Genomic DNA, 27,063 nt, shown 5'->3' on the forward strand with positions numbered 1-27,063 from the left:
ATCCTGTTTCTTGCCTTGAAGATTCGGTGTAGAAGGATAGATTGTGGAAATGAAACAGTATTTTTGACAGAAAACTGGCAGTTCATTCTTTGCAGAATGGTCATCCAATCTTTTATGAGTGGCAGAGTATACTAAGTTGTAAATTTTGGATTCAGGTTACAAGAAGTTGCAGTGGGAAGGGAAAAGGTAATTGACGAGCATCAGAATGCCAGAATGAGGAAGATGTGTTTGTTGCTTGGTCTGAACTAAAGGTGCCAAAAACGGTGAAACTATTTACAAACAAGAGAAAACCTACAGATGCTGGCAATCCAAGCAACACACACAAAATGCTGGAGGAACTCAGCAGGCCAGGCAGCATCTATGAGGGGGGAGAAAAAGGATAATCTGACAGGAAGCTGGTGGGATACTAAGCATATTTTAAGTTTATGTTTATTATGAAAGAATGAAGATATTTTGTCATTTAAAATTTTTGTGGCAAAAAATAACATCATTTAGAAAAGGTATCTGGATTGTGTTGATTACAGGTCAATCTGCTGGGGTCATGTATCGTGTCCAGTGACTCCAATGTAGCCTCCTCTACAATGGTGAGACCCATCGTAAATTAGGGGGCTCTCCGTCAAGTACCTCCATTCCATCCGCCACAAGTGGAACTTCTCGGTGGCCAAACATTTTAATTTCCATTCCCATTCAGACATGTTGGTCCACGGCTGTCTATTGTGCCAAGATGAGGTACCCACAGGGTGGAGGAGCAACACATTATTTTCAGTCTAGGCAGCCTTCCTTCAACCTGATGGCATTAATATTAATTTCTCCTTCTGGTTTAAAAAAAATCCTCCCCCTCCCCCCACACATTCCTCTATTCTCCACTCTGACCTTTTACCTCATCATCTGCTTATCATTTCCCCTGGGTCCCCTCCTCCCCCTCTTTCTCCTATGGTCTGCTGTCCTCTCCTATTGGATTCCTTCTTCTCTAGCCCCTTGACATTTCACACCCACACACATGGTTTCACCTATCACCTTCCAGTTAGCCTCCTTCCCCCTCCCCCATATCTTTTTACTCCGGCATCTTGCCCCTTCCTCCTTAGTTCTGAAGAAGGGTCTTAGCCCGAAATGTCAACTGTTTATTCAGTTCCGTAGATGCTGCCTGGCCTGCAGAGTTCCTCCAGCATTTTGTGTGTGCTTTTTTAAAATCTTTTCTTTTGAGGAGCACTTTATGAAAGATAGTATAGCAAATTGTACAGACTATTTGGAATTGAAGATATTGATGCTTACCTCAATGGAATAAATAATTTGCTCCTTTTGCATTGTGATTTATTGCTTTCTGGACGTGTATAAAAACTGAAGATTTAAAGCATTGAAATACTGTTGACGTTCAAGACTTTGAGGGCAAGTTGCCTAGAGCATTCCTTATTGATTTTTGCTGATTTTGATCATCAGTAGAATAAATATTCTGAAAATAACCATGGAATTTCAATTTCTGGCTCTGCACACACAAGACCATGCTTATTGTCAGAAACTGTCCATATCCATGAAATCATCTTTAGGTATTTTGTAAATACAATAGATTTCTGACTTGCTGTAGTGAGAATAAAAAAATGGAGATGTTATGTTCATCACATTTCTTTTTTGTGAAACCCTGGCCATTTTCTTAAAATTTTATGCATGCTGTCTCCATAACTGCAGTGACAGAAAGGTTTTATTGCACTGAACATTATGGATGACTGGGTTTTTTAAAGGAAGCCTCTTGACACCAACCTATATTTAATTTTGTAAACAATGCCCTGCAGCTGGCACACACCTAAATATAGATTTGCAATGCACACAAATAAGCCATCAATGTACGTTAACCACTAGTGCAGTACATCATCAGCTATATGTATTGTTTAAAAATATTTGTCTGCGGAATTCACAACACTGTTTCTGCATGATCAGTCGGAATATTTGCCTTACTCTATTTGTAATAGTTCAGTATGATTTACATTATTTTTTTCATTGAGTCTGACATTTTCACTGCTGTGTTTGAAGACTGTGTTCCTTGTTAATCTTCAGAAATTGGCTGCAGATACATTTCGCTGCTGATTGCCTACAGGAACACTGTATTTCTTTTAGCGTATAACCCAGGATTAAACTTTGGTCATAGCCACTTGAAGCCCTTTCTGCGGCACAGCTGTTTGAGTTGAAGTATAAGGAGAAAGGCAAACTCGATTGCAGATTCCCATTTGGTTTAGATTGCAGATGGATTGTTCCTGAACTGGACTATCTATTTCTGATGATGTATATGATGTTTTGCTCTGGATCTGACTAGCTGAATGAAAACGAAAGATGCTAATTAGGCTGCATAATGTTCTACTCATCCAAAACCTGTTCTGCCATAGAGTTGGATTGTTAAATGAGTAAAACATTTGGATCTGCCATTATTTATTAGATTATTACTTTCGCTGTGTATATCATAGCCAAGTAAAATGCGCAGATGAGTTGCTTGGAGAGTGATAATTACAGACAGATTCTATGTTATTTCGAAGAAACAATAGCAATTTTTTTGTCCGTTCACATCTTTTACAGGTTTGGAACTATAAACCATCAGATTTTAGCTGCTGACTTCATAGTATTGAAGCTAAACAGGGCATCACTTTGGTATTCAAAAGTATCTACTGTTTTAAGTGGCTATTTTAGGTTTACTGACTTCAAGTAACAAGCTTTCCCCTCTTGATTCAATTGGAGCTATTGAAGCAAGTCTTGTTACTGTGTGTAATGAAATACCCTCTTTCCCCTTTCTCTATCCCTCACTACAATACACTGCCTTCAGCTCCATACCACTCTCCCTTTTCCATGCCAATTTCCCTGTGAGCTTGGCAGTACTCAGTACGAAGCGGTACTGCTGTATGTGTTCATCTGTGTCCTATCTATGGATTTGTACTCATACAGCTGTTTGGCAAAGGACTGAGTCGGTCATAGAAATGTGTGCCAGCTGAGGAGGTGAACAGTAGAAGAGAATTTGACAGAAGCAAATTACAGGAAAAGAGAAACTGATCAATTTGAGCTTTGGCAAATTTGGAGATAGTGAGCGTCTACCTTGTGTTAGACAGCAACAAAAAGATGGATAAACTGAGAAAGTGATCATGTGTCTTTAATGCAGCATCTCTAAACCAGTAGAGCAGAAGCTGAATGGTTTAAAAGCAGCTGATGCAGCTTGAGAGGTTGTACGTGTGGGACAGAGGGTTCCACACATACAATGTGTATTTGCATTTTTATGTCGTGTCGCTGTGTCTGTAATCTGTGCAAAACACTGGAGACTTGCAAATTGCAGCACTGAAGAGGGGAACAAGGAAGTGGAGGAGAATGAGAATGTGAGCAACATATTTTTAATGCAAGGCCCTTGAAAACAGCTAAATTCCTTCTCTGAGAGTGTATCTTGCATATTCAATTGTGGAGATCTGAAATTAATCACCCAGACATGAGCGACCAGTCAGAATACCAGCGGCTGTCGAGCGAGGAAGAGGAGGTATAGCTGAGTATTCTAAATATATTTCATGTCGTTGCAAACAATACATATCGTGCAGAACCCTGTTTCAATGTGGCAATTATGCTTCACACTGATTGCCTTTTATTGCTTCAGGATGTGTCCCAGCTCATTGGGATAAGATGCTCCGGTTTCATAAATGGTTCAAAATCTGTTTTGCATATACTTTCCCTGGACTGAAGCATGTTTGCACTGGAAAACAATTGGATTGTGGTTTATCTTTCAAAGACTATAATATTTAGTATCTTTTGGTGTCTTGGTTTTATGAGCGGTGTTTAGCAGAATTGTAAACAGTTTTGTTTTGGTGAATGTTTTGTGATGATAACACTATCCTTCCATTCCAGAGAGATTAGGCACTTGAGTTTTGACTTTTGTTTTGTATTTGCAATGCAGTATTGCATTTGAAAAGGTTACTGAATTCCGCAGCTGTCTGCAAAAGAAAAACTGACGGATTACAAATCAGTTTGTATTGAGGACTATGTCTTATGATTGAGAAATAAGTGTTGGTGATTTTCATTCTCATTTCAGTAGATCTGTTCAGTGTTGATGAATATTTTTTGATTAACTTTGACTAATTTCCATTTTTCTGCAAAGAATATGCCTGTTCGATGGCTGTAATATTTCTATTAGGATATTTATTTCCATCATAAATAAGTAGAATGTTAAACAGGGCTGTATGCTGTAAATATTTGGAAGATGCCTTATTTATTTGTGTTGCTGCTCAGGGATCAGTCACTAAATCAGTTACATTTATTCTCAACAGTTTTTAGCCCCTCTTTGTACTGATCCCTCCCCGATCCTTTGATCTCTCTTTTCGCTCCCACCCCCCCCCCCCCATATCTCTGTTTTCAATTTTAATGATTCCTCTAGGGCAGCATTAAGCCTGTTGCCATAGAAATTGTCACTGCAAATCTAGTTTGAATTCAGATATTATTCCATTCAGTATTTGTGTTGAAAGTATCTAATCAAAACAATATCCATCTGCATTTTTGAAAAGATATTTTAAACGTAAAAATATTGCATCAGAACATTTTCATACAATGGGGGGGGGGGTCACTCAGTAGGAAGAAATATATTTATTGTGAAGGTGCTAGCACCTAATGTAATATCCTTGTCACCTGGGCTGTGATAGGTTGAACTGGAGCTAAAAATTGGTCAGGGTTAGCAGAATGCCATGAGCACAATCCTGGGACAAAGCAACAATGTAGTAGTTCATTGCTGATGACAAATCATCTAAAATGGATCAGCTTCCTGAAAGCCCGGACACCAGTGAGTGTTGAGTGCAATAGATGTCATGTTACAGCTGTGCTGAGGCAATATTTGGAGTATTCTGTGAAGTTTCTGTTTCCCCCATTGCAGAAAAGATGTGGAAGCTTTGGAGAAAGTAGAGAAGCGATTCATGAGCTAGTTACCTCGACTGCAGTGGATTATATATATGGAGATAGAACATAGAATAGTACAGCACAGTACAGGCCCTTCGGCCCACAATGTTGTGCCGGCTGTTAAACCCTGCCTCCCATATAACCACCCCACCTTAAATTCCTCCATATACCTATCTAGTGGTCTTTTAAATTTCACCAGTGTATCTGCCTCCACCACTGACTTAGGCAGTGCATTCCATGCACTAACCACTCTCTTAGTAAAAAAACCTTTCTCCAATATCCCTCTTGAACTTCCCACCCCTTACCTTAAAGCCATGTCCTCTTGTATTGAGCAGTGGTGCCCTGGGGAAGAAGCGCTGGCTATCCACTCTATCTATTCCTCTTAATATCTTGTATACCTCTATCATGTCTCCTCTCATCCTCCTTCTCTCCAAAGAGTAAATCCCTAGCTCCCTTAATCTCTGATCATAATGCATACTCTCTAAACCAGGCAGCATCCTGGTAAATCTCCTATGTACCATTTCCAATGCTTCTACATCCTTCCTATAGTGAGGCGACCAGAATTGGACACAGTACTCCAAGTGCGGCCTAACCAGAGTTTTATAGAGCTGCATCATTATCTCGCAACTCTTAAGCTCTATCCCCCGACTTATGAAAGCCATCACCTCATAAGCTTTCTTAACTACCCTATCTACCTGTGAGGCAACTTTCAGGGATCTGTGGACATGTACCCCCAGATTCCTCTGCTCCTCCACACTACTAAGTATCCTGCTATTTACTTTGTACTCTGCCTTGGTGTTAGTCCTTCCAAAGTGTACCACCTCACATTTCTCCGGGTTGAGCTCCATCTGCCACTTCTCAGCCTACTTCTGCATCCTATCAATATCTCTCTGCAATCTTCAACAATCCTCTACACTATCTACAATACCACCAACCTTTGTGTCGTCTGCAAACTTGCCAACCCACCCTTCTGCCCCCACTTCCAGGTCGCTAATAAAAATCACGAAAAGTAGAGGTCCCAGAACAGATCCTTGTGGGACACTACTAGTCACAACCCTCCAATCCAAATGTACTCCCTCCACCACAACCCTCTGCTTTCTGCAGGCAAGCCAATTCTGAATCCACCTGGCCAAACTTCCCTGGATCCCATGCCTTCTGACTTTCTGAATAAGCCTACCGTGTGGAACCTTGTCAACTGCCTTACTAAAATCCATGTAGATCACATCCACTGCACTACCCTCATCTATATGCCTGGTCACCTCTTCAAAGAACTCTATCAGGCTTGTTGGACATGATCTGCCCTTCACAAAGCCATGCTGACTGTCCCTGATCAGACCATGATTCTCTAAATGCCCATAGATCCTATCTCTAAGAATCTTTTCCAACAGCTTTCCCACCACAGACATAAGGCTCACTGGTCTATGATTACACGGACTATCCCTACTACCTTTCTTGAACAAGGGGACAACATTCACCTCCCTCCAATCCTCCAATACCATTCCTGTGGACAACGAGGACATAATGATCCTAGCCAGAAGCTCAGCAACCTCTTCCCTGGTCTTGTGGAGCAGCCTGGGGAATATTCCGTCAGGCCCCGGGGACTTATCCATCCTAATGTATTTTAACAACTCCAACACCTCCTCTCCCTTAATATCAACATGCTGCAGAACATCAACCTTACTCATATTGTCCTCACCGTCATCAAGTTCCCTCTCATTGGTGAATACCGAAGAGAAGTATTCACTGAGGACCTTGCTCACTTCCACAGCCTCCAGGCACATCTTCCCACCTTTATCTCTAATCAGTCCTAACGTCACTGCTGTCATCCTTTTGTTCTTCACATAATGCCTTGGGGTTTTCCTTTACCCTACTTGCCAAGGCCTTCTCATGCCCTCTTCTTGCTCTCCTCAGCCCCTTCTTAAGCTCCTTTCTTGCTTTCCTATATTCCTCAATTGACCCATCTAATCCTTGCTTCCTCAACCTCATGTATGCTGCCTTCTTCCACCTGACTAGATTTTCCACCTCACTTGTCACCCATGGTTCCTTCACCCTACCATTCTTTATCTTCCTCACCGGGACAAATTTATCCTTAACATCCTGCAAGAGATCTCCAAACATCGACCACATGTCCATAGTACATTTCCCTGCAAAAACATCATCCCAATTCACACCCGCAAGTTCTAGCCTTATAGCCTGATAATTTGCCCTTCTCCAATTAAAAATGTTCCTGTCCTCTCTGATTCTATCCTTTTCCATGATAATGCTAAAGACCAGCGAGCGGTGGTCACTGTCACCCAGATGCTCACCCACTGAGAGATCTGTGAGCTGACCCATTCCTCATCCAGGTAATTTATAACTGAGATGTTAGACAAAGCAGGATTGTATCCTCTGGAGCTTTGAAGCCTGAGGGAGAAACTTGATAGAAGTCTCTCAAATGTGTGACAGTCTTGATTGAGCATTAATGAGAGCAAGGCAGTGGATGTTGTCAATATGGACTTCAGCAAAGCCTTTGACTGGGCCCCGTATGGAAGTATAGTCTGGAAAGTTTGATCGCAGGGGATCCAGAGAGAGCTTATTAAGTGGGTATATTTAATTGGCTTGATGGTAGGAAGCAGAGAATGATAATGGAAGATTGTGTTTTCTTGGACTAGGCCAGTGACTAGTTGTGTTCTCCAAGGGTCTGTGCTGGGCCAATTTTTGTTCATCATTTATATAAATGATTTAGATGAGAATGTACAAGGCATAGTTAGTAAGTTTGCTGATGATGCTACAATAGATGGTACTGTACAGGGTGAAGAAGATTAGAAACATAGAAAACCTACAGCACAATACATGCGCTTTGGCCCACAAAGTTGTGCTGAACATGTCCCTCCCTTAGAAATTACTATGCTTACCCATAACCCTCTATTTTTCTAAGCTCCATGTACCTATCCAGGAGTCTCTTAAAAGACCCTATCGTATCCGCCTCCACCACTGTTGCCGGCAGCCCATTTCATGCACTCACCACTCTCTGTGTAAAAAAAAAACAACAACACCTTACCCCTGAGATCTCCTCTGTTCCTACTCCCCAACACCTTAAACCTGTGTCCTCTTGTGGCAACCATTTCAGCCCTGGGTAAAAGCCGCTGACTATCCATACGATCAATGCCTCCCATCATCTTATACACCTCTATCAGGTCATCTCTCATCCTCCGTCGCTCCAAGGAGAAAAGGTCGAGTTCACTCAACCTGTCTTCATAAGGCATGCTACCCAATCCAGGCAACGTCCTTGTAAACAACACACATCAAAGTTGCTGGTGAACGCAGCAGGCCAGACAGCATCTCTAGGAAGAGGTACAGTTGACGTTTCGGGCCAAGACCCTTCGTCAGGACTAACGGAAGGAAGAGCTAGTGAGAGATTTGAAAGTGGGGGGGAGGGGGAGGGGTAGATCCAAAATGATAGAAGACAGGAGGGGGAGGGATGGATCTTCTCCTATCATTTTGGATCTCCCCCTCCCCCTCCCACTTTCAAATCTCTTACTAGCTCTTCCTTCCGTTAGTCCTGACGAAGGGTTTCGGCCGGAAACGTCGACTGTACCTCTTCCTAAAGATGCTGCCTGGCCTGCCGCGTTCACCAGCAAATTTGATGTGTGTTGCTTGTATTTCCAGCATCTGCAGAATTCCGCGTGTTAACATCCTTGTAAATCTCCTCTGCACCTTTTCTATGGTTTTCACATCCTTCCTGTAGTGAGGCCACCAGAACTGAGCACAGTACTCCAAGTGGGTTCTGAGGAGGGTCCTATATAGTTGCAACATTACCTCTCGGCTCCTAAACTCAATCCCACGATTGATGAAGGCCAATGCACCGTATGCCTTCTTAACCACAGAGTCAACCTGCGCAGCTGCTTTGAGCGTCCTGTAGACTCGGACTCCAAGATCCCTCTGATCCTCCACACTGTCAAGAGTCTTACTGTTAATACTATATTCTGCTGTTGTATTTGATCTACCAAAATGAACCACTTCACACTTATCTGGGTTGAACTCCATCTGCCACTTCTCAGCCCAGTTTTGCATCCCATCAATATCCCACTGTAACATCTGACAGCCCTCCACACTATCCACAACACCTCCAACCTTTGTGTCATCAGCAAACTTACTAACCCATCCCTCCACTTCCTCATCCAGGTCATTTATTAAAATCATGAAGAGAAGGGGTCTCAGAACAGATCCCTGAGGCACACCACTGGTCACCGACCTCCACGTAGAATTTGAGCAGTCTACAACCACTGTTTGCCTTCTGTGGGCAAGCCAGTTCTAGATCCACAAAGCAATGTCCCCTTGGATCCCTTGCCTCCTTACTTTCTCAATAAGCCTTGCATGGGGTACCTTTCCAAATGCCTTGCTGAAATCCATATATACTGCATCTACTGCTCTACCTTCATCAACGTGTTTAGTCACATCCTCAAGAACTTAAGTCAGGCTCGTAAGGCACGACCTGCCTTTGATAAAGCCATGCTGACTATTTCTAATCATATTATGCCTCTCCAAATGTTCATAAGTTCTGCTTTTCAGGATCTTCTCCATCAACTTACCAACCACTGAAGTAATACTCACTGGTCTATAATTTCCTGGGCTATCTCTACTCCCTTTCTTGAATAAAGTAACAACATCCGCAACCCTCCAATCCACCAGAACCTCTCCCATCCCCTTTGATGATGCAAAGATCATCACCAGAGGCTTGGCAATCTCCTCCCTTGACTCCCACAGTAGCCTGGGGTACATATCATCCAGGCCCGGCAACTTATCCAACTTGATGTTTTCCAAAAGCTCCAACACATCCTCTTTCTTAATATCTGCATGCTCAAGCTTTTCAGTACGCTGCAAGTCATTACCACAATCACCAAGATCCTTTTCCATAGTGAATACTGAAGTAAAGTATTGATTAAGTACCTCTGCTTTTTCCTCTGGTTCCATACACACTTTCCCACTGTCACACTTGATAGGTCCTATGCTTTCACGTCTTACCGTCTTGCTCTTCACATACTTGTAGAATGCCTTGGGGTTTCCCTTAATCCTGCCCGCCAAGGCCTTCTCATGGCCCCTTCTGGCTCACCTAATTTCCTTTTTAAGCTCCTTCCTGTTAGCTTTATAATCTTCTAGCTCTCTAACATTACCTAGCTCTCTGAACCTTTTGTAAGCTTTTCTTTTCTTCTTGACTAGATTCATTACAGTCTTTGTACACCACGGTCCCTGTACCCTAGCATAACTTCCCTGTTTTTTTGGAACGTACCGATGCAGAACTCCACACAAGTATCCCCTGAACATTTGCGACATTTCTTCTGATTTTTTTCCTGAGAACACCTGTTCCCAATTTAATCTTCCAATTTCCTGCCTGATAGCCTCATAGTTCCCCTTACTCCAATTAAATGCTTTTCTAGCTTGTCTGTTCCTATCTCTCTCCAATGCTGCTGTAAAGGAGATAGAATTATGATTATTATCTCCAAAATGCTCTCCCACTGAAAGATCTGACACCTGACCAGGTTCATTTCCCAATACCAAATCAAGTACAGTCTCTGCTCTTGTAGGCTTATCTACATATTGTGTCAAGAAATCTTCCTGAACACACCTAACAAAATTCACCCCATCTAAACCCCTTGCTCTAGGGAGATGTCAATCGATATTTAGGAAATTAAAATCTCCCATCACAACAACTCTGTTATTATACACCTTTCCAGGTTCTATTTCCCTATCTGCTCCTCGATATCCCTGTTACTATTAGGTGACCTATAAAAAACACCCAGTAAGGTAATTGGCCCCTTCCTGTTCCTGACTTCCACCCGCGGACTCTGTAGACAATCCCTCCATGATGTCCACCTTTTCTGCAGCTGTGACACTATCTCTGATCAACAGTGCCACACCCCCACCTCTTTTGCCTCCCTCCCTGTCCTTTCTGAAACATCTAAAACCCGGCACTTGAAGTAACCATTCCTGTCCCTGAGCCATCCAAGTCTCTGTAATGGCCTCCACATCATAGCTCCAAGTACTGATCCACGCTGTAAGGTCATCCGCTTTGTTCAAAATACTCCCTGCATTAAAATAGACACATCTCAAACCGTTGGTCTGAGTGCGTCCCTTCTCTATCACCTCCCTATCCTCCCTCACATACTGTCTCCAAGCTTTCTCTATTTGTCAGCCAACCACCTCTTCCCAAGTCTCTTCAGTTCAGTTCCCACCCCCCAACAATTCTAGTTTAAGCTCTCCCCAGCAGCCTTAGCAAACCTCCCCACCAGGATATTAGCCCCCCTGGGATTCAAGTGCAATGCGTCCTTTTTGTACAGGTTACACCTACCCCAAAAGAGGTCCCAATGATCCAGAAACCTGAATCCCTGTCCCCTGCTCCAATCTCTCAGCCACGCATTTATCCTCCACCTCATTCTATTCCTGTACTCACTGTCATGTGACACAGGCAGTAATCCCGAGATTACTACCTTTGAGGTCCTGCTTCGCAACTTCCTTCCTAACTCCCTGTAGCCTGTTTTCAGGACCGCTTCCCTTTTCCTTCCTATGTCGGTGGTACCAATATGTACCACGACCTCTGGTTGTTCTCCGCCCCCCCCCCCCCTCACCACCACCACCACCAGCACTGCAGGATATCGTGGACGCGATCTGAAACATCCTGGACTCTGGTCCCTGGGAGGCAAGCTACCATCCAGGTTTCTTTCCTGCGTCCACAGAATCGCCTGTCTGACCCCGTAACTATAGAGTCCCCTATCACTGCTGCCTTCGTCTTCCTTTCCCTACCCTTCTGAGCCACAGGGCCAGACTCTGTGCCAGAGGCATGGCCACTGTTGCTTTCCTCAGGTAGGCTGTTCCACCACTCCAAAAGTACTCAAACAGCAGTACTTATTGTCAAGGGGTATAGCCACAGGGGTGCTCTCTAGTACCTGACTCTTCCCCTTCCCTCTCCTGACTGTTACCCACTTGTCTGTCTCCCGTAGCCCCAGTGTGATCACCTGCCTATCACCTCCTTGCTCTCCCTGACCAGACGAAGGTCATCGAGCTGCAACTCCAGTTCCCTAACGTGGTCTCTAAGAAGGTGCAGCTCAACACACCGGGTGGAGATATGGCCATCTGGGAGGCTGGGCGACTCCAGGACTTCCCACATCTGACACCGAGCACAGAAAACCGGCCTCACACACATACTTCCTTTCTACAATTAACATAGGTAAACCTACCTCGTCCTGTTACCGCCTAAGCCCATTGAGCCAAAGCCCTATCACTCTGCTACCCTCTCACTCCGCTGCCCGCTGGATATAGCAGTCTTTTTAAACTTTTCTCGCTCTACTGGCTGATGTCATGCGCCTGCACAATCTTGCCTTTCTTTACCCCGAGTAGTAAAAATGCCTTCGCTCCGGAAATCCTCAGCCGTTCACTCGCAGCCTTCTTGCTCTGAATCAAAAGATTATCAAAATTACTGGAGTATCTTGATCAGCAAATGGAGTTCAACCCAGGTAAGTGGGAGATGTTTCATTTTTGGAAGTTTAAAAAAAAAGAAAATATTTTTGGATGTGGGGAGGATGTTTCCTATGGTGGGAGAGTCTAAGACCAGAGGACTCAGCCTCAGAATAGAGGGGCGTCCTTTTAGAACAGAGAGGAGGAGGAATTTCTTTAGCCAAAGAATGGTGAATCTGTGGAATTATTTGCCACAGGCAGCTGTGGAGGCCAAGTTTTTGTTTATATTTATGGCAGAGGTTGATAGATTCTTGAGTGGTCAGGGCATGAAGGGATATGGGGAGAATGCAGGTGATTGGGGCTGGGAGGAAAATTAGAACAACAATATTGAAATGGTGGACCAAACTCGTTGAGCCAAATGGACTAATTCTTCTGCTATGGCTTGTGTTCAAACCAGGGTAGGATTTTCATAGTGACTGGTGGGGGGGGGGTGTGGGGGGGGGGAGGTGCAGTAGAATGGGGGATTTAGGAATACAAGCATATAGTTTCCTGAAAGTGGTGTCATAGGTGGAAAGGGTCATGAAGATGATATTTGATACACTGGCCTTCAGTAGTCAGGGTACTGAGTTTAGAAGTTGGAAGGTTATTTTGCAGTTGTACAGGACATTGGTGAGACTGCACATAGAATATTGTATATAGTTTGGTTGCCTTGCTAAGGAAGTTAGACCATTGTGCTAGAAAGTAAGCAAAAATGATTTATGAGAATGTTGCTGGGACTTGAGAGCCTGAGTTATTGGGAGAGGCTAGGCAGTCAAGGACTTTATTCCAAGGAGTGTAGGAGACTTGGGGGTGAAACTATAGACATATATAAAACCATGAAGAGCATGAATAGAGTGAATACAAGACTGTCTTTTTCTCAGGGAAAGGGAATCATAAACTAGAGGGCATGGGTTTATGGGAAGAAGGGAAAAATATAAAAGAAACGAGGGGCAGCAGCTTCATGCACAGGGTGCTGTGTATATGAGTGGAATTGCAAGAGGAAGTGGTTGAGGCAGGTATAATGAAACGAAAGTTTTGGAAGTAGATTGGCCAAATACAGTCATATGGCACCAACTCAGATGTGCATCTTGTTCTGTATGGACAATTTGGTCTGAAGTGTGTGTTTCTGTGCTATGTTACTCTGTGACTCTATAAGCTGCTTATGTTGCTGCACATTCCATTGCTCCACCTGTATGCTGTATATTTTCTTTAAAACCTGTGGTTGCCATTTATTTTCTTTAAGTTCTGTGGCTGTCGGTAATATTATTTAGTCTAATGAAGAAGGAATGCATTTGACGTAGAAATAACAGAGTAGCATTTTATAATTTGACATTTTTAATCCAAAGAAACATTTAATTTCAATGTATTCAAAGAAACTTTTTATAAAAAGTAAATGAAAATCAAAAAAATACTGCAGAAATCTGAAGTAAAAGCATAAAATGTTTGAATCGCTCAGCAGATTAGGTAGCATCTGTATAAATAGAAACAATATTAATGATTCTTGGTCCAGTTTATGACCAGCCCTTGACCTTAAGGCATAGGAGCAGAATTAGGCCATTTGATCCATCAATTCTGGTCTGCTATTCTATCATGGCAGATTAATTATCCCTCTCAACCTCTTTGTCTGGCTGTCTCCACGTAACCTTTGACTCCCCTACTTATCAGGGACCTATCTACCTCTGCTTTAAAAATAGCCAATAATTTGGCCTCCACATCCCTCAGTAATAATGAGTTTCACAGATTTCACCATCCATTGGCTAAAGAAATTCCTGCTCATCTCTGTTCTAAAGGGATGTCCTTCTATTCTGAGGCGGCGTCCTCTGGTCCAAGACTCTTCTGCTATAGGAAACATCCTCTCCCCATCCATTCTATCTAGGCCAGGGGTTCCTAACCTTTTTTTTTATGTCTTGGACCAATACCATTATGCAAGGGGCTTATGGACCCCACATTGGGAACTCTTAAACTCTATGCTTTTCAGTATTCAATAGGTTTCATAGAGATCCCACCTCATTCTGCGGAAGGGTTTTGCCCCAAAACGTTGACTGTACCTTCTTCCATAAATGCTGCCTGGCCTGCTGAATTCCTCCAACATTTTGTGTATGTGACTCAGATTTCCAGCATCTGCAGATTTTCCCTTGTTTGCGATTTGCCCACCTCATTCTTTTAAGTTGCAGTGAGAAAATTCCAGAGCTATCAAACGCTCCTCATACCTTTCATTCCCGGAATCATTTTCGTGAACCTCCTCTGGACCATCTCCAATGCCAGCTCATCTGCTGTTAGATAAGAGGCCCAAAATTGCTTGCTATAGTCTAAGTGCCTTATAAATGCTCAGTATTACATCCTTGCTCTTATATTCTGCTGCTCTCGAAAGGAAGGCGAATATTGCATTTGCCTTGTTTGCCACTGACTTGAGCTGCAAGTTTAGCTTTAAGGAATACTGCACAATAGTCATAGTCATACTTTATTGATCCCGGGGGAAATTGGTTTTCGTTACAGTTGCACCATAAATAATAAATAGTAATAGAACCATAAATTGTTAAATAGTAATATGAAAATTATGCCAGTAAATTATGAAATAAGTCCAGGACCAGCCTATCGGCTCAGGGTGTCTGACCCTCCAAGGGAGGAGTTGTAAAGTTTGATGGCCACAGGCAGGAATGACTTCCTATGACACTCTGTGCTGCATCTCGGAGGAATGAGTCTCTGGCTGAATGTACTCCTGTGCCCACCCAGTACATTATGTAGTGGATGGGAGACATTGACCAAGATGGCATGCAACTTAGACAGCATCCTCTTTTCAGACACCACCGTGAGAGAGTCCAGTTCCATCCCCACAACATCACTGGCCTTACAAATGAGTTTGAAAGACACCCCAAGTCCATCTTTACCTCAAACAACAGGAATTCTGCAGATGCTGGAAATTCAAGCAACACACATAAAAGTTGCTGGTGAACGCAGCAGGCCAGGCAGCATCTATAGGAAGAGGTGCAGTCGACGTTTCAGGCCGAGACCCTCCATCTTTACCTGTAATTTCTGAATTTTCTCCCCATTTAAAATATAATTTATGCCTTTATTTCTACTACTTAAGTGCATGACCTTATACTTCCCTGCACTGTATTCCATCTGCCATTTTTTCGCTCATTCTCCCATTCTAAGCAACTGTTTCTGCAGGCTCCCTGCTTCCTCAACACAATCTGCCACTCCACCTATCTTTATATTATCTGTAAACTTGGCTACAAAGCCACCAATTCTGTCATAAGATCATTAACAAAACATGAAAAGGTGCTGCCACAGCACTGACCCCTGCAGAACACCACTAGTCATCGGCAGCCAATCACAAAAGGACTCTCTTATTTCTATTCTTTGCCTCCTGCCATTAGCCCAATCTTCTGTCCAAGCTAGTATCTTATCCATGATAACATGGGCTGTTATCTTTTTTTTTAGCCATCTCATGTTCGGCACCTTGTCAAAGGCCTTCTGAAAATCCAAATAAACAACTTCCCCTGGCTCTCCTTTGTCTAATCTGCCTGCTATTTCCTCAAAGAATTTCAACAGATTTGTCAGGCAATATTTCCTCTTAAGGAAACTATGCTGACTTTGCCCCATTTTTATCATGTTCCTCCAAGTTAATAAAGGACTCCAATATCTTCCCAACCACTGAAGTCAACAGTTATTCAAATAGGGTGTTATTGTTAAATCACATTTAGAATTAAAAATGTGGATGTTCTCCCATAACAAAATGAGCATGTATGTAATTAAGAAGACAAATAGAGCACTGATCTTTTTTTATGAAAGGGCATGGTATAAGAGTAAAAACGTTCAAAGTAAATTTTATTTTCAACATACATATATGTCACCATATACAATCCTGACATAAACTTTCTGTGGACATACTTAATAAGTCTAAAGAATAATGACCATTATAGAATCAGTGAAAGATTGCCCCACTAGGGTGTTCAACCAGAGTGCAGAAGACAACAAACAGTGTGAGAAGATAGCATGTTCTTGGTGCTAGGAGTCTCTGATATGGATGCTGCTTTCCTGCTTCAGCATTTCATGTCGATGTGCTCAATGCTTAGGAGTGCTTTACCAGTGACGGACTGGGCTGTATCCCCTATTTTTGTACAGTTTTTCATTCAAGAGCACTGGTACTTCCATGCCAGGCTATGATACAGCCTGTCAGTATACTCTCCACTACACATCTATAGAAGTTTGTCAAATCTTTGGTTGTTATGCCAAATGTTTGCAAATTCCTAAGGAAGTAGAGGCATTGTTATGTTTTTTTCATAATTACAATTGTATGCTGGGCCCAGGACAGGTCCTCCAAAATAATAACACGTGGGAATTTAAAGTTGCTATCCCTGTGCACCTCTGATGAACACTGGCTTATTGACCTCTGGTTTCCTTCTCCTGAAGAATATAATCAGCTCCTTGGTCTTGCTGACATTGAGTGAGAGGTTGTTGTTATGACGCCACTCAGCCAGATTTTCAATCTCTCTGTATGCTGATTCATCACCACCTTTGATTCAGCCGACAACAAAGGCATCATCAGCAAATTTGAATATGGCATTGGAACTGTGCTTAGCCTCACAGTCATAAGTATAAAATTGGTACAATATGAACTTTGAGGGCAGTAGCGTTATTAAGGAAGCATACTTTTGTTTCACTTATTTAGCAAAGGTTCAATAGGTTGACAGAAAGTTTAAAATAAATGGAAGCTCTATTCAAGCTCAGAAGAATGAGGCTTTATCTCATAGAAATAATATTCATTGGGGCTAAATTACTATGGATGTATGAAGATATTTCCCCATTTGAAGAATTTAGAACTTGTGATTTAGTTTCAGGATAACTTGAATTGCTTGAGGTGAAATTTCTTCCTTGAAGATTGTGAATTTTTGGAATCCTGCAAGTGCTGAGCAGATACTGAGTCATCACATTTAAAGCTGAGATTTTCATACTGCAAGGGAATTGAACAAAATGGAGCTAATGTCAGAGATCTGATCACCATGATCGTAGTGAAAGGCAGAACGGGCATGAGGCTCTGATTTCAGACTTATTTCTGACATTGTGCTCTTCCATCATTTGAAATCATCTTGCTGACCTGTGGTTAACAAAATCCTATTGGAAGTTCCATTTTAAACCCTTAAGGCCTGTTCATAATGTCATTAGCTTTTAATTGGCATTCACCCCTTCCTCTACCCCCCCACCCCCCCGCCCATCGTGTACTGTTTGCTGTATGTATGACACCTTGGTAGAGTGCACTGGTAATTTAGTGATTTTTGTCTGACGTGAGTTAACTGAGTTGATGCTATTGATTAGACCCTGGGTTTTCTTATTATTTAAATCCAGTCCATGCTGGCAGGTCAGGATTAAATTTGGGCAATCTCACCGACTTCCTATTTGTCTGAGGTTACTAATTGGTAAAAAAAAAGTAGCAGGGGCCAGAGGATGTTTGGTATGAGAAAGAGAAATGTCAAAATGAATTTCAATGTCCTTTTGAGAAAGTTTTATTAGTGTACATTTCTTTGTATTGTTAATTGTGCTGCCTTTTTAAAAATGTTAAGCAGAGTTGTAGAAAAGCACATTGTCGATTGGTGGTAAAAATGAATGATAGGAGATGCTTTGCAATGTTTTTTTGCCTGGAGGCTGTTTCATACTGTCCGAGTTGCTTTTAGATCTCTCTATTGCATGGATTTTGAGCTCAGACATGTTTTTGATTAGTTCCTCAGCAGCCACTGAACATGTACTGTTAATAATTTGATAGATCCATGTGCTATACCTCCTGGAAAACATTGCACTCATTTTGACTTGACAGAATATGATGGGCTCAGCCGTGTAAACAAATCAATAAAATCAGTAGCAGTTAATTCCATTTATTATTGTGTTAAGCTCTGACTCTGCCTGCTCCTTCCAATATTAAAGATCCACTGGAACTATCTGAAGGTCAGAATTGTTATCTCTAATAACCTGGGAAATGTTTATTCTTCCCTCAGTAACTCATTACACATTATGTCATTATGATATTGCTGTTTATATTTGGATCTTGCAGTGGCAAAATAGCTTGTTGCTTTAGTAAATATCCCTGGTGGTCTAGTGGTTAAGATTTGGCACTCTCACCACCATGACCTGTGTTGGATTCCTGACCAGGGAAGATTGTTTTTGGGGTGGGATAGTAATGTAGTGGTTAGCGCAAGCACCTTTATAGTGCCAGCGATCACCGATCAGGGTTTGATTCCTGCCGCTGTCTGCAAAGACTTTGCACGTTCTCCCCACAACTGCATGCGTTTCCTCTAGGTACTTCAGTTTCATATTTGTTTGGTTAGGATGAGTGAGTTGTGTGCATGTTACCTTGGTGCTGAAAATGGCTGTCCCACAATCCTTGCTGACTTGATTTGATGCAAAAGTCACAGATGGACTGTCATCCAAGTACTCCAGCTTCTACAGAGTTGAAAAGGAAGGGATTGTGCCAGAAATAATTAAATGTACGTAATAGCTTGAAATATCTCAAGAAAGTCTCCATAGTAATGTATGTACTCTAACTTAAGTGATTTTTGGGAATATGGGATGTTACATTTTGAACCTATTTGTCTTTGTTTCAGAATGTCTCTCGTTAGTTCAGACATAAGGAGAAAACAATGTGTAAGATAGAAAAATTGATTTGGCAATTTTAATATTTATCTTTTTCTTTCCTTTTCCTGAAGAATAAAGGAAGCGAATATAGGAGACAGTAAGATGTCAATAAATAGAACTGGGACAGGCAAATAGAAGTTGCAGGATTAGAAGTACAGTTTAATCCAGAGGAAGTGCTCTGCCATCTGTTTTTCCTTTGTTATTTTCTATATGGCTATTATGACCAGGTATAAGGAGAAAAACAGGAGAGAGACATTGAGGGGGGGGTACATATGGTATTTTGGCAGTTGAGAAACAGGTTTGACGGAATCAGTTAGAATTAAGTTTTGAGATGAAGTGCAAGTGTATTCTGCCATTGTAAACTGTACACAATTGCAGTATTTTTTGCATAAATTTAAGATTAGGTTTAATCTTATGCTTTATACCGTGATAAAAAGTAATGAACTGGTTGAAATTCATTCCTAGGCCAAGGCACAACTTAGTGGTTGCAACTAAAGTGTGACCCACTAGCAATTGCAGCCGCATTTTGATATTTGCCAGGATGTTCTTGAGGCAGGAAACAAAAGGTTCCATAGTTGCTAGAAATTTTGAGCAATTTGCATAACATGTTGGAATAACTCAGCAAGTCAGGCAGCATCTTTGAAAGGAAATAAACTGTAGATATTTCAGGCCAGAACACTTTTATCAGGACTGGGATCAACCCCCCCCCCCCCCACATCCATCACCTTCCTTCCCAGCACCCCCATCTGATCTAATCTATTGCCTGCTAGCTTGTATTCTTCCATCTCAACCTACCACCTTATTCTGGCTTCTGCCCCCTTCTGATGAAGGGCTTTGGCCCAAATGTTGACTGTTCATTTCTCTTCTTAGGATGCTGAAATCCTTCAGCATTATTTATGCGTTTGCTGGTCTTGAGCTAGAATATGGATTGGCTGTCATGGCAGGGGATTTCAACCAGGCCAGCTTGAAGTCTACCACCAACATATTACCTGTGGAACCAAAGTTCTAACGTACTTGACTACTGTCATACCACCATCAAGAACGATTACTGTGCCATCCACGCCTGCATTTTGGAAAGTCTGATCAGCTGGCTATACTTTTACTCCCAGCATGCAGGCAGAAATTAAAGACCGCAGCACCAGAGGCAAAGACCAAGAATGTATGGTCAAGAGAAGTGCAGGAGAGCTTACAGGACTGCTCGTAGTCAGTGACACCACAGTTGTCACCAACTTCATCAAGACCTATGTGGCAGTGTGTACCTTTGAGAACATACTAGACATGCTCAAAACAAAAGCCATAGATGAACCAGGAGATTGGTAGTCTGCTGAGAGCTTGATATGTAGCATTCAAGACTGGAGATTCAGAACTATACAAGAAGTCCAGGTACAACCTACAGAAGGCTATTTTAAGGGGAGAAAACAATTCCATTTGAGGTTAGAGATAAAATTGGATGCACATCAGTCCTGGCAGAGTTTGCAGGCCATTATTTCCTACAAAGTGAAACCTAACATCATAAATGACTGACAAGAGAAAATCTGCAGATGCTGGAAACCCAAAAGCAGCACGCACAATGCTGGAGAAACTCAACAGGCCAGGCAGCATCTATGGAAAAGAGTACATTTGACGTTTTGGGCCGAGACTCTTCAGCAGGACCTGGAGATCCTGTTTTTCAGTGTTGTACTTAGCTCCCTAAACTACTCTTCAGGACCTCCTCACCTCGTCTGCCTATGTCATTGGTGCCAATATGGCTGAAGTTTTCTCCTGAAATTTTAACTGCTGGGACAAACAATTGAGGAAGCTGCTATGCGGCTTTTAATTATGGAGCAATACCTTTTGTATGCCTTTAAAGGCTTGATGTCTTTGCTGCATTGAGAAGGAAAAAATCAGTGCAACAAAAAATCTGGGAAAGTGCATGTCTCATGTTGTCAGTCATTTATGGGTGTAAACTACACAAACTTGGTTTCTCACTAGGCTTGGATAATTTAGTGGTGTTTTTTTTGGAAGGTCTGATATTCTGCTGTTTTTTTTTAGTGCACCAAAAATAGAAGAAATCCAATTTCTAAGCAACTGGAAAAAGCATACTTTCAAATATGGAAATACATCAAAATCTTATGAAAGAAAACCAGAGGTTTTATGACTTTTATGATGCCTTTATGAATTTCCAAAACTATTTTAAAAACTGGTAGGGTATTTAATCTCACAAAACATAAAAAATTCTTAGAAAGGTTAATGGGTAGCTGTGGGTTGATATATCTGGTGGTCCCAATCTCTGGAATTAGGGATCACAATTCAGAATTAAGGATTGGTGAGGCAGGACAGAAATTAGAAGAAATTTCTTCACTCAGAGTGTGCTGAAGCTATGGAATTCTTGATCCAAGAAGGCAGTGGAATTTCAGTCACTGAATAGAGTCAAGACCAAGATTAGTAGATTCTTAGCTATTAAGGATATCGGAAGGCATGGAATTAGTGCAGGAAAGTGGCACTGAAATAAAAGATCTCACTGAATGGTGGAACAGGCGCAAGAACCTGAGTGGCCTGTTTCTTATGTTCTCAACCTGTTACATCTGAAGTATGATATGTGCAACAGTAAAAATCAGCTGCATGAGTTTGTATTACTTGAGAAATATTAGAATTTATCTTTTAATATGGTGTTTAGATAAAAAGTTAATAATTTACCAGTGAGGTTACATGACTATAAATTCTATAAATTTAAGTAAATAGTCAAAATGAATATTTCTTTCAATCCCAACTGAATTTAAAAACTACATTTCTAGCCATGTTTTCCTCTCTTCTAACAACGGTGTCTATTTTTTAAAAAAAATGGCTCCGTTAAATATGTTCCACTCTCAATCATAATACTTTCTATTCCCGTCTGTGATGGTATTAGGCTATCTTGTGTGTGTGTGTCTGTGTGTCAAATGCGTCTGTGTTTGTGGTGTGTGTGTGTGGTGCCCTTATCCTTCCTGGTGAAGAGTAAATTGATATACCTGACGTTTCCTTTTATCACTTGCCCATTTAAGCATTGCATAGAGTGCTCACAGGAAGAAACAAAGAACGTATCTTTGTGGGTATATGTGTGAAATAAATGTTGTATTGATATAATGGCAGATGGTTTCTCATCATGTATTTCTCACTAAATCCAGTGAATATTTTTGAACCTCTCTGCCACTGAGAGCAGTTTTGTTGCAAGATTATGACTTGGAGCAGTCCACACAAATAAGGAAGCCTTACTGCAGAAATAAAACCTGTGGCATTTAAGAAGCTGGAAATAGCAACAAAGATATTGGAAAAGGCCTTAATGCTTTACTAATGGCCGAAACTTGCCCAAAATAGCCCCTGGAAAACCCAGACAGTCTTGCCTTCAGCATGTAGCATTCTCAGTTCATAGCTGCATTCAGTGCATGTCATGAAATAATCTGCTCTTCATCCCCTCTGTATTCCTGTCCTCTTTACCTCAGCAAGAATGTGTAAAAGGCAGCCTTCCTTGTAGAGTTCTGCCATCTGCTGGATGATCATAACATTAACTGCAAGAGCACCAATCTTGCTCAGTCAATCAGCACAGAAGCGAGACCTTCAGTACACTTTCCATACTGATAATCTATACTAATCCCATTTACCAGCACTTGGTCCATAGCCCACTATTCTTTGGTCAGTGACTTTTACAGAAAGAAAATAAATAAAGAATTTCTTCATTTGTAAGAGGAAGAAGTAAAAAGTAGGATATTAGAGAATTTTTCAAGATTACTGCTGATTTATTTTGTTTACCTGTGTTGTTTAAACTCATTATTTTCTTATTGTTAAATATTTTGAGAATGGATTGGTAAATGAATATCGTAATTGGTGTTTTTGAAAAATGGGTTGACTCCTTATGGCAGGCTGTCTGTGCTATGATCAATTGGCGCAATTGAAATTTTAACAGGAAGGAGTGTACCTGCTATATATTACAAACCAAGAAGCATTTTTAAGCCAGTCAAAGTTGAGTTTTATGCACAAGTGCAATTAAAAATTATGACATTGAGAATTCATCAAGGAATTTATGATCAATTCACAGTCAAAAAGGGCTGTAAAATATTGGGATTTTCTTTGAATATGGTGAAGAAACATTTTGCACCATGCAAAATTATGTAAAAAATTTTTAAAGATTATCTCAGTTATGTACATACATGTACATAAGTACACACATTTGCTCTACCATTAGAGAACACTGTTATGTAAGATGATATTTTGAGCTTTGTTGAGACAAAAGTTGTCTCCTTGTAAGCATTTGCCACATCTTTCCTACTTTTTAAAATCTTTCTCTTTAGTTATTGTCTCTGTAGATGACTGTCATATTTTATTTTCACTAGAATAGCTTTTTAATCTGCATTTTCCTTTGAATCTTTTTTCTTAGCATCCTTTGCACGCTGTATTTCCCCCACCCCCACCCCTACTCCTCTCAACTGTTTATGACCCATTCCTTCATTATTGTCATCATCTGAGATGCATTGATCAAAGTGGTAGTCAATAAGTGCAATGCTGTGTAGCATGATAGTTAGGCCAGTAGATCTTGCAACATCAATGGGTGAAAAAGAGGAGGACAGAGAAAGACTGATAGCTGAAGTGGTAGTGCAAATGCTTCTGGTTTAAGATGGCACTGGTGAAGCACAGCAAGGAAGTTCAATTGGCAAACAAAACCAAAAATTACTGTATTAATCAAACTTTTTCTTGGATATAACCACTGCAATCAAGAGCCTATAACTTCTCTTTTGGAGCTGGACTGTTGAACCACCTGTATGACGTGACGTTTTAGCGATGAAGTCTTGGCGGTGCAGGACAGTTGCAGTATGGCATATATGGGGTAGACTGGATTTGGCTCTGTAGATGGAAGAGATTGGTATAGAAACATAGAAAATAGGTGCAGGAGTAGGCCATTCAGCCCTTCGAGCCTGTACCGCCATTCAGTATGATCATGGCTGATCATCCAACTCAGAACCCTGTACCAGCCTTCCCTCCATACCCCCTGATCCCTTTAGCCACAAGGGCCATATCTAACTCCCTCTTAAACATAGCCAATGAACTGGCCTAAACTGTTTCCTGTGGCAGAGAATTCCACAGATTCACCACTCTCTGTGTGAAGAAGTTTTTCCTAATCTCGGTCCTAAAAGGCTTCCCCTTTATCCTCAAACTGTGACCCCTCGTTCTGGACTTCCCCAACATGGGGAACAATCTTCCTGCATCTAGCCTGTCCAATCCCTTTAGGATTTTATATGTTTCGATATGATCCCCCCTCAATCTTCAAAATTCCAACGAGTTAAGCCTAGTACATCCAGTCTTTCATCATATGAAAGTCCTGCCATCTCAGGAATCAATCTGGTGAACCTTCTTTGTACTCCCTCTATGGCAAGGATGTCTTTCCTCAGATTAGGGGACCAAAACTGCACACAATACTCCAGGTGTGGTCTCACCAAGGCCTTGTACAACTGCAGTAGTACCTCCCCACTCCTGTACTCGAATCCTCTTGCTATAAATGCCAGCATACCATTTGCCTTTTTCACCGCCTGCTGTACCTGCATGCCCACTTTCAATGACTGGTGTATGATGACACCCAGGTCTTGTTGCACTTCCCCTTTTCCTAATCGGCCACCATTCAGATAATAATCTGTTTTCCTATTTTTGCCACCAAAGTGGATAACCTCACATTTATCCACATTAAATTGCATCTGCCATGAATTTGCCCACTCAACTAATCTATCCAAGTCACCCTGCATCCTCTTAGCATCCTTCTCATAACTAACGCTGCTGCCCAGCTTCGTGTCATCCGCAAACTTAGAGATGCTGCATTTAATTCCCTCATCTAAGTCATTAATATATATTGTAAACAACTGGGGTCCCAGCACTGAGCCTTGCGGTACCCCACTAGTCACTGCCTGCCATTCTGAAAAGGTCCCGTTTATTCCCACTCTTTGCTTCCTGTCTGCCAACCAATTCTCTGTCCACATCAATACCTTACTCCCAATACCGTGTGCTTTAAGTTTGCACACTAATCTCCTGTGTGGGACCTTGTCAAAAGCCTTTTGAAAATCCAAATATACCACATCCACTGGTTCTCCCCTATCCACTCTACTAGTTACATCCTCAAAAAATTCTATGAGATTTGTCAGACATGATTTTCCTTTCACAAATCCATGCTGACTTTGTCCGATGATTTCACCGCTTTCCAAATGTGCTGTTATCACATCTTTGATAACTGACTCTAGCAGTTTCCCCACCACCGATGTTAGGCTAACCGGTCTATAATTCCCCGGTTTCTCTCTCCCTCCTTTTTTAAAAAGTGGGGTTACATTAGCCGCCCTCCAATGCTCAGGAACTAGTCCAGAATCTAAAGAGTTTTGAAAAATGATCACTAACGCATCCACTATTTCTTGGGCTACTTCCTTGAGCACTCTGGGATGCAGACCATCTGGCCCTGGGGATTTACCTGCTTTTAATCCCTTCAATTTACCTAACACCACTTCCCTACTAACATGTATTTCCCTCAGTTCCTCCATCTCACTGGACCCTCTGTCCCCTACTGTTTCCAAAAGATTATTTTTGTTCTCCTTAGTGAAGACAGAACCAAAGTAATTATTCAGTTGGTCTGCCATGCCCTTGCTGCCCATAATCAATTCACCTGTTTCTGTCTGTAGGGGACCTACATTTGTCTTAACCAACGTTTTTCTTTTCACATATCTATAAAAGCTTTTACAGTCAGTTTTTATGTTCTCTGCCAGTTTTCTCTCACAATCTTTTTTCCCCTTCCTAATTAAGCCCTTTGTCCTCCTCTGCTGAACTCTGAATTTCTCCCAGTCCTCAGGTGAGCCACTTTTTCTGGCTAATTTGTATGCTTCTTCTTTGGAATTGATACTATCCCTAATTTGCCTTGTCAGCCACGGGCGCACTACCTTCCCTGGTTTATTCTTTTGCCAAACTGGGATGAACAATTGTTGTAGTTCATCCATGCGATCTTTAAATGCTTGCCATTGCATATCCACCGTCAACCCTTTAAGTGTAATTTGCCAGTCTATCTTAGCTAATTCACGTCTCATACCTTCAAAGTTACCCCTCTTCAAGTTCAGAACCTTTGTTTCTGAATTAACTATGTCACTCTCCATCTTAATGAAGAATTCCACCATATTATGGACACTCTTACCCAAGGGGCCTCTCACGACAAGATTGCTAATTAACCTTTCCTCATTGCTCAATACCCAGTCTAGAATAGCCTGCTCTCTAGTTGGTTCCTCGACATATTGGTTCAAAAAACCGCATACATTCCAAGAAATCCTCTTCCTCAGCACCCTTACCAATTTGGTTCACCCAATCTATATGCAAATTGCAGTCACCCATTATAACTGCTGTTCCTTTATTGCACACATTTCTAATTTCCTTGTAGGATTGAGGTAAAAGATGATTAACCAAGTCTAAGATAGGAAAAAGACATGATTATATATGGATTGGATGAGGAACTGGAAGAATGGAGGGAGAAATAAGAACAATTGGAAATCAGAAGTGAGAAGTGGCAGGGAGAATATCAAACAACTTATTCTAAAAAGAAGTATATATAAAACTACGGAGACTGAAAATCTGAAACAAAATAGGAAACTGGAGATAGTTACAAATCAAGATGCATGCTGTGTACTATATTTCCTGCCCGACACAGTATTTTCAGCATTTTCTGCTTTTAGATTATCCTTATTCTAAAACTGCTCCCTCATTCTAGAAACCTCATGAAGGAAAATATCCTCTCAGCATCCATACCGTCAGTCTTCCTTAGCATCTTGTATGTTACAGAAAATAACCTGTCATTTTTTTTTACATTCTAATGAGATATGCTCAATGTACTCAGCCTTTTGTATCAAATCCATTTGAGGAATGATCCTTGCTACACTGTCACCAATACAAGCACGTCCTTCCTTAGATACAGAGACCAAAACTGTATTCTGCATTCAGAATTAGAAGCTGATTTATTATCACTGTGAAATTGTTATTTTGCAGCAGCAGTACAATGCAAAGATATAAAATTACTCAATTACAAAGATAAGTAAT

The 27,063-nt window shown here is 41.5% G+C and overlaps 1 protein-coding gene across 7 annotated transcripts in view; it reads left to right on the plus strand.

Annotated features, from left to right (window-relative positions):
• tnk2b (tyrosine kinase, non-receptor, 2b) overlaps positions 1 to 27,063 on the plus strand; it is a 255,079-nt gene that overhangs the window by 89,577 nt on the left and 138,439 nt on the right. Inside the window, exon 1 of one of the 7 annotated variants that reach the window (XM_063045574.1) lies at positions 3,016 to 3,502. The exons of the other annotated variants lie outside the window; for them this stretch is intronic. Within the exon in view, the coding sequence (XP_062901644.1) occupies positions 3,455 to 3,502 (48 nt within the window). The 5' untranslated portion in view covers positions 3,016 to 3,454. Of the gene's footprint in view, positions 1 to 3,015; positions 3,503 to 27,063 lie in introns of those variants that run through there. 7 annotated transcript variants of the gene reach the window in all.

The sequence above is a fragment of the Mobula hypostoma genome, chromosome 4, assembly GCF_963921235.1.
Source record: "Mobula hypostoma chromosome 4, sMobHyp1.1, whole genome shotgun sequence".
Taxonomy (NCBI): domain Eukaryota; kingdom Metazoa; phylum Chordata; class Chondrichthyes; order Myliobatiformes; family Myliobatidae; genus Mobula; species Mobula hypostoma.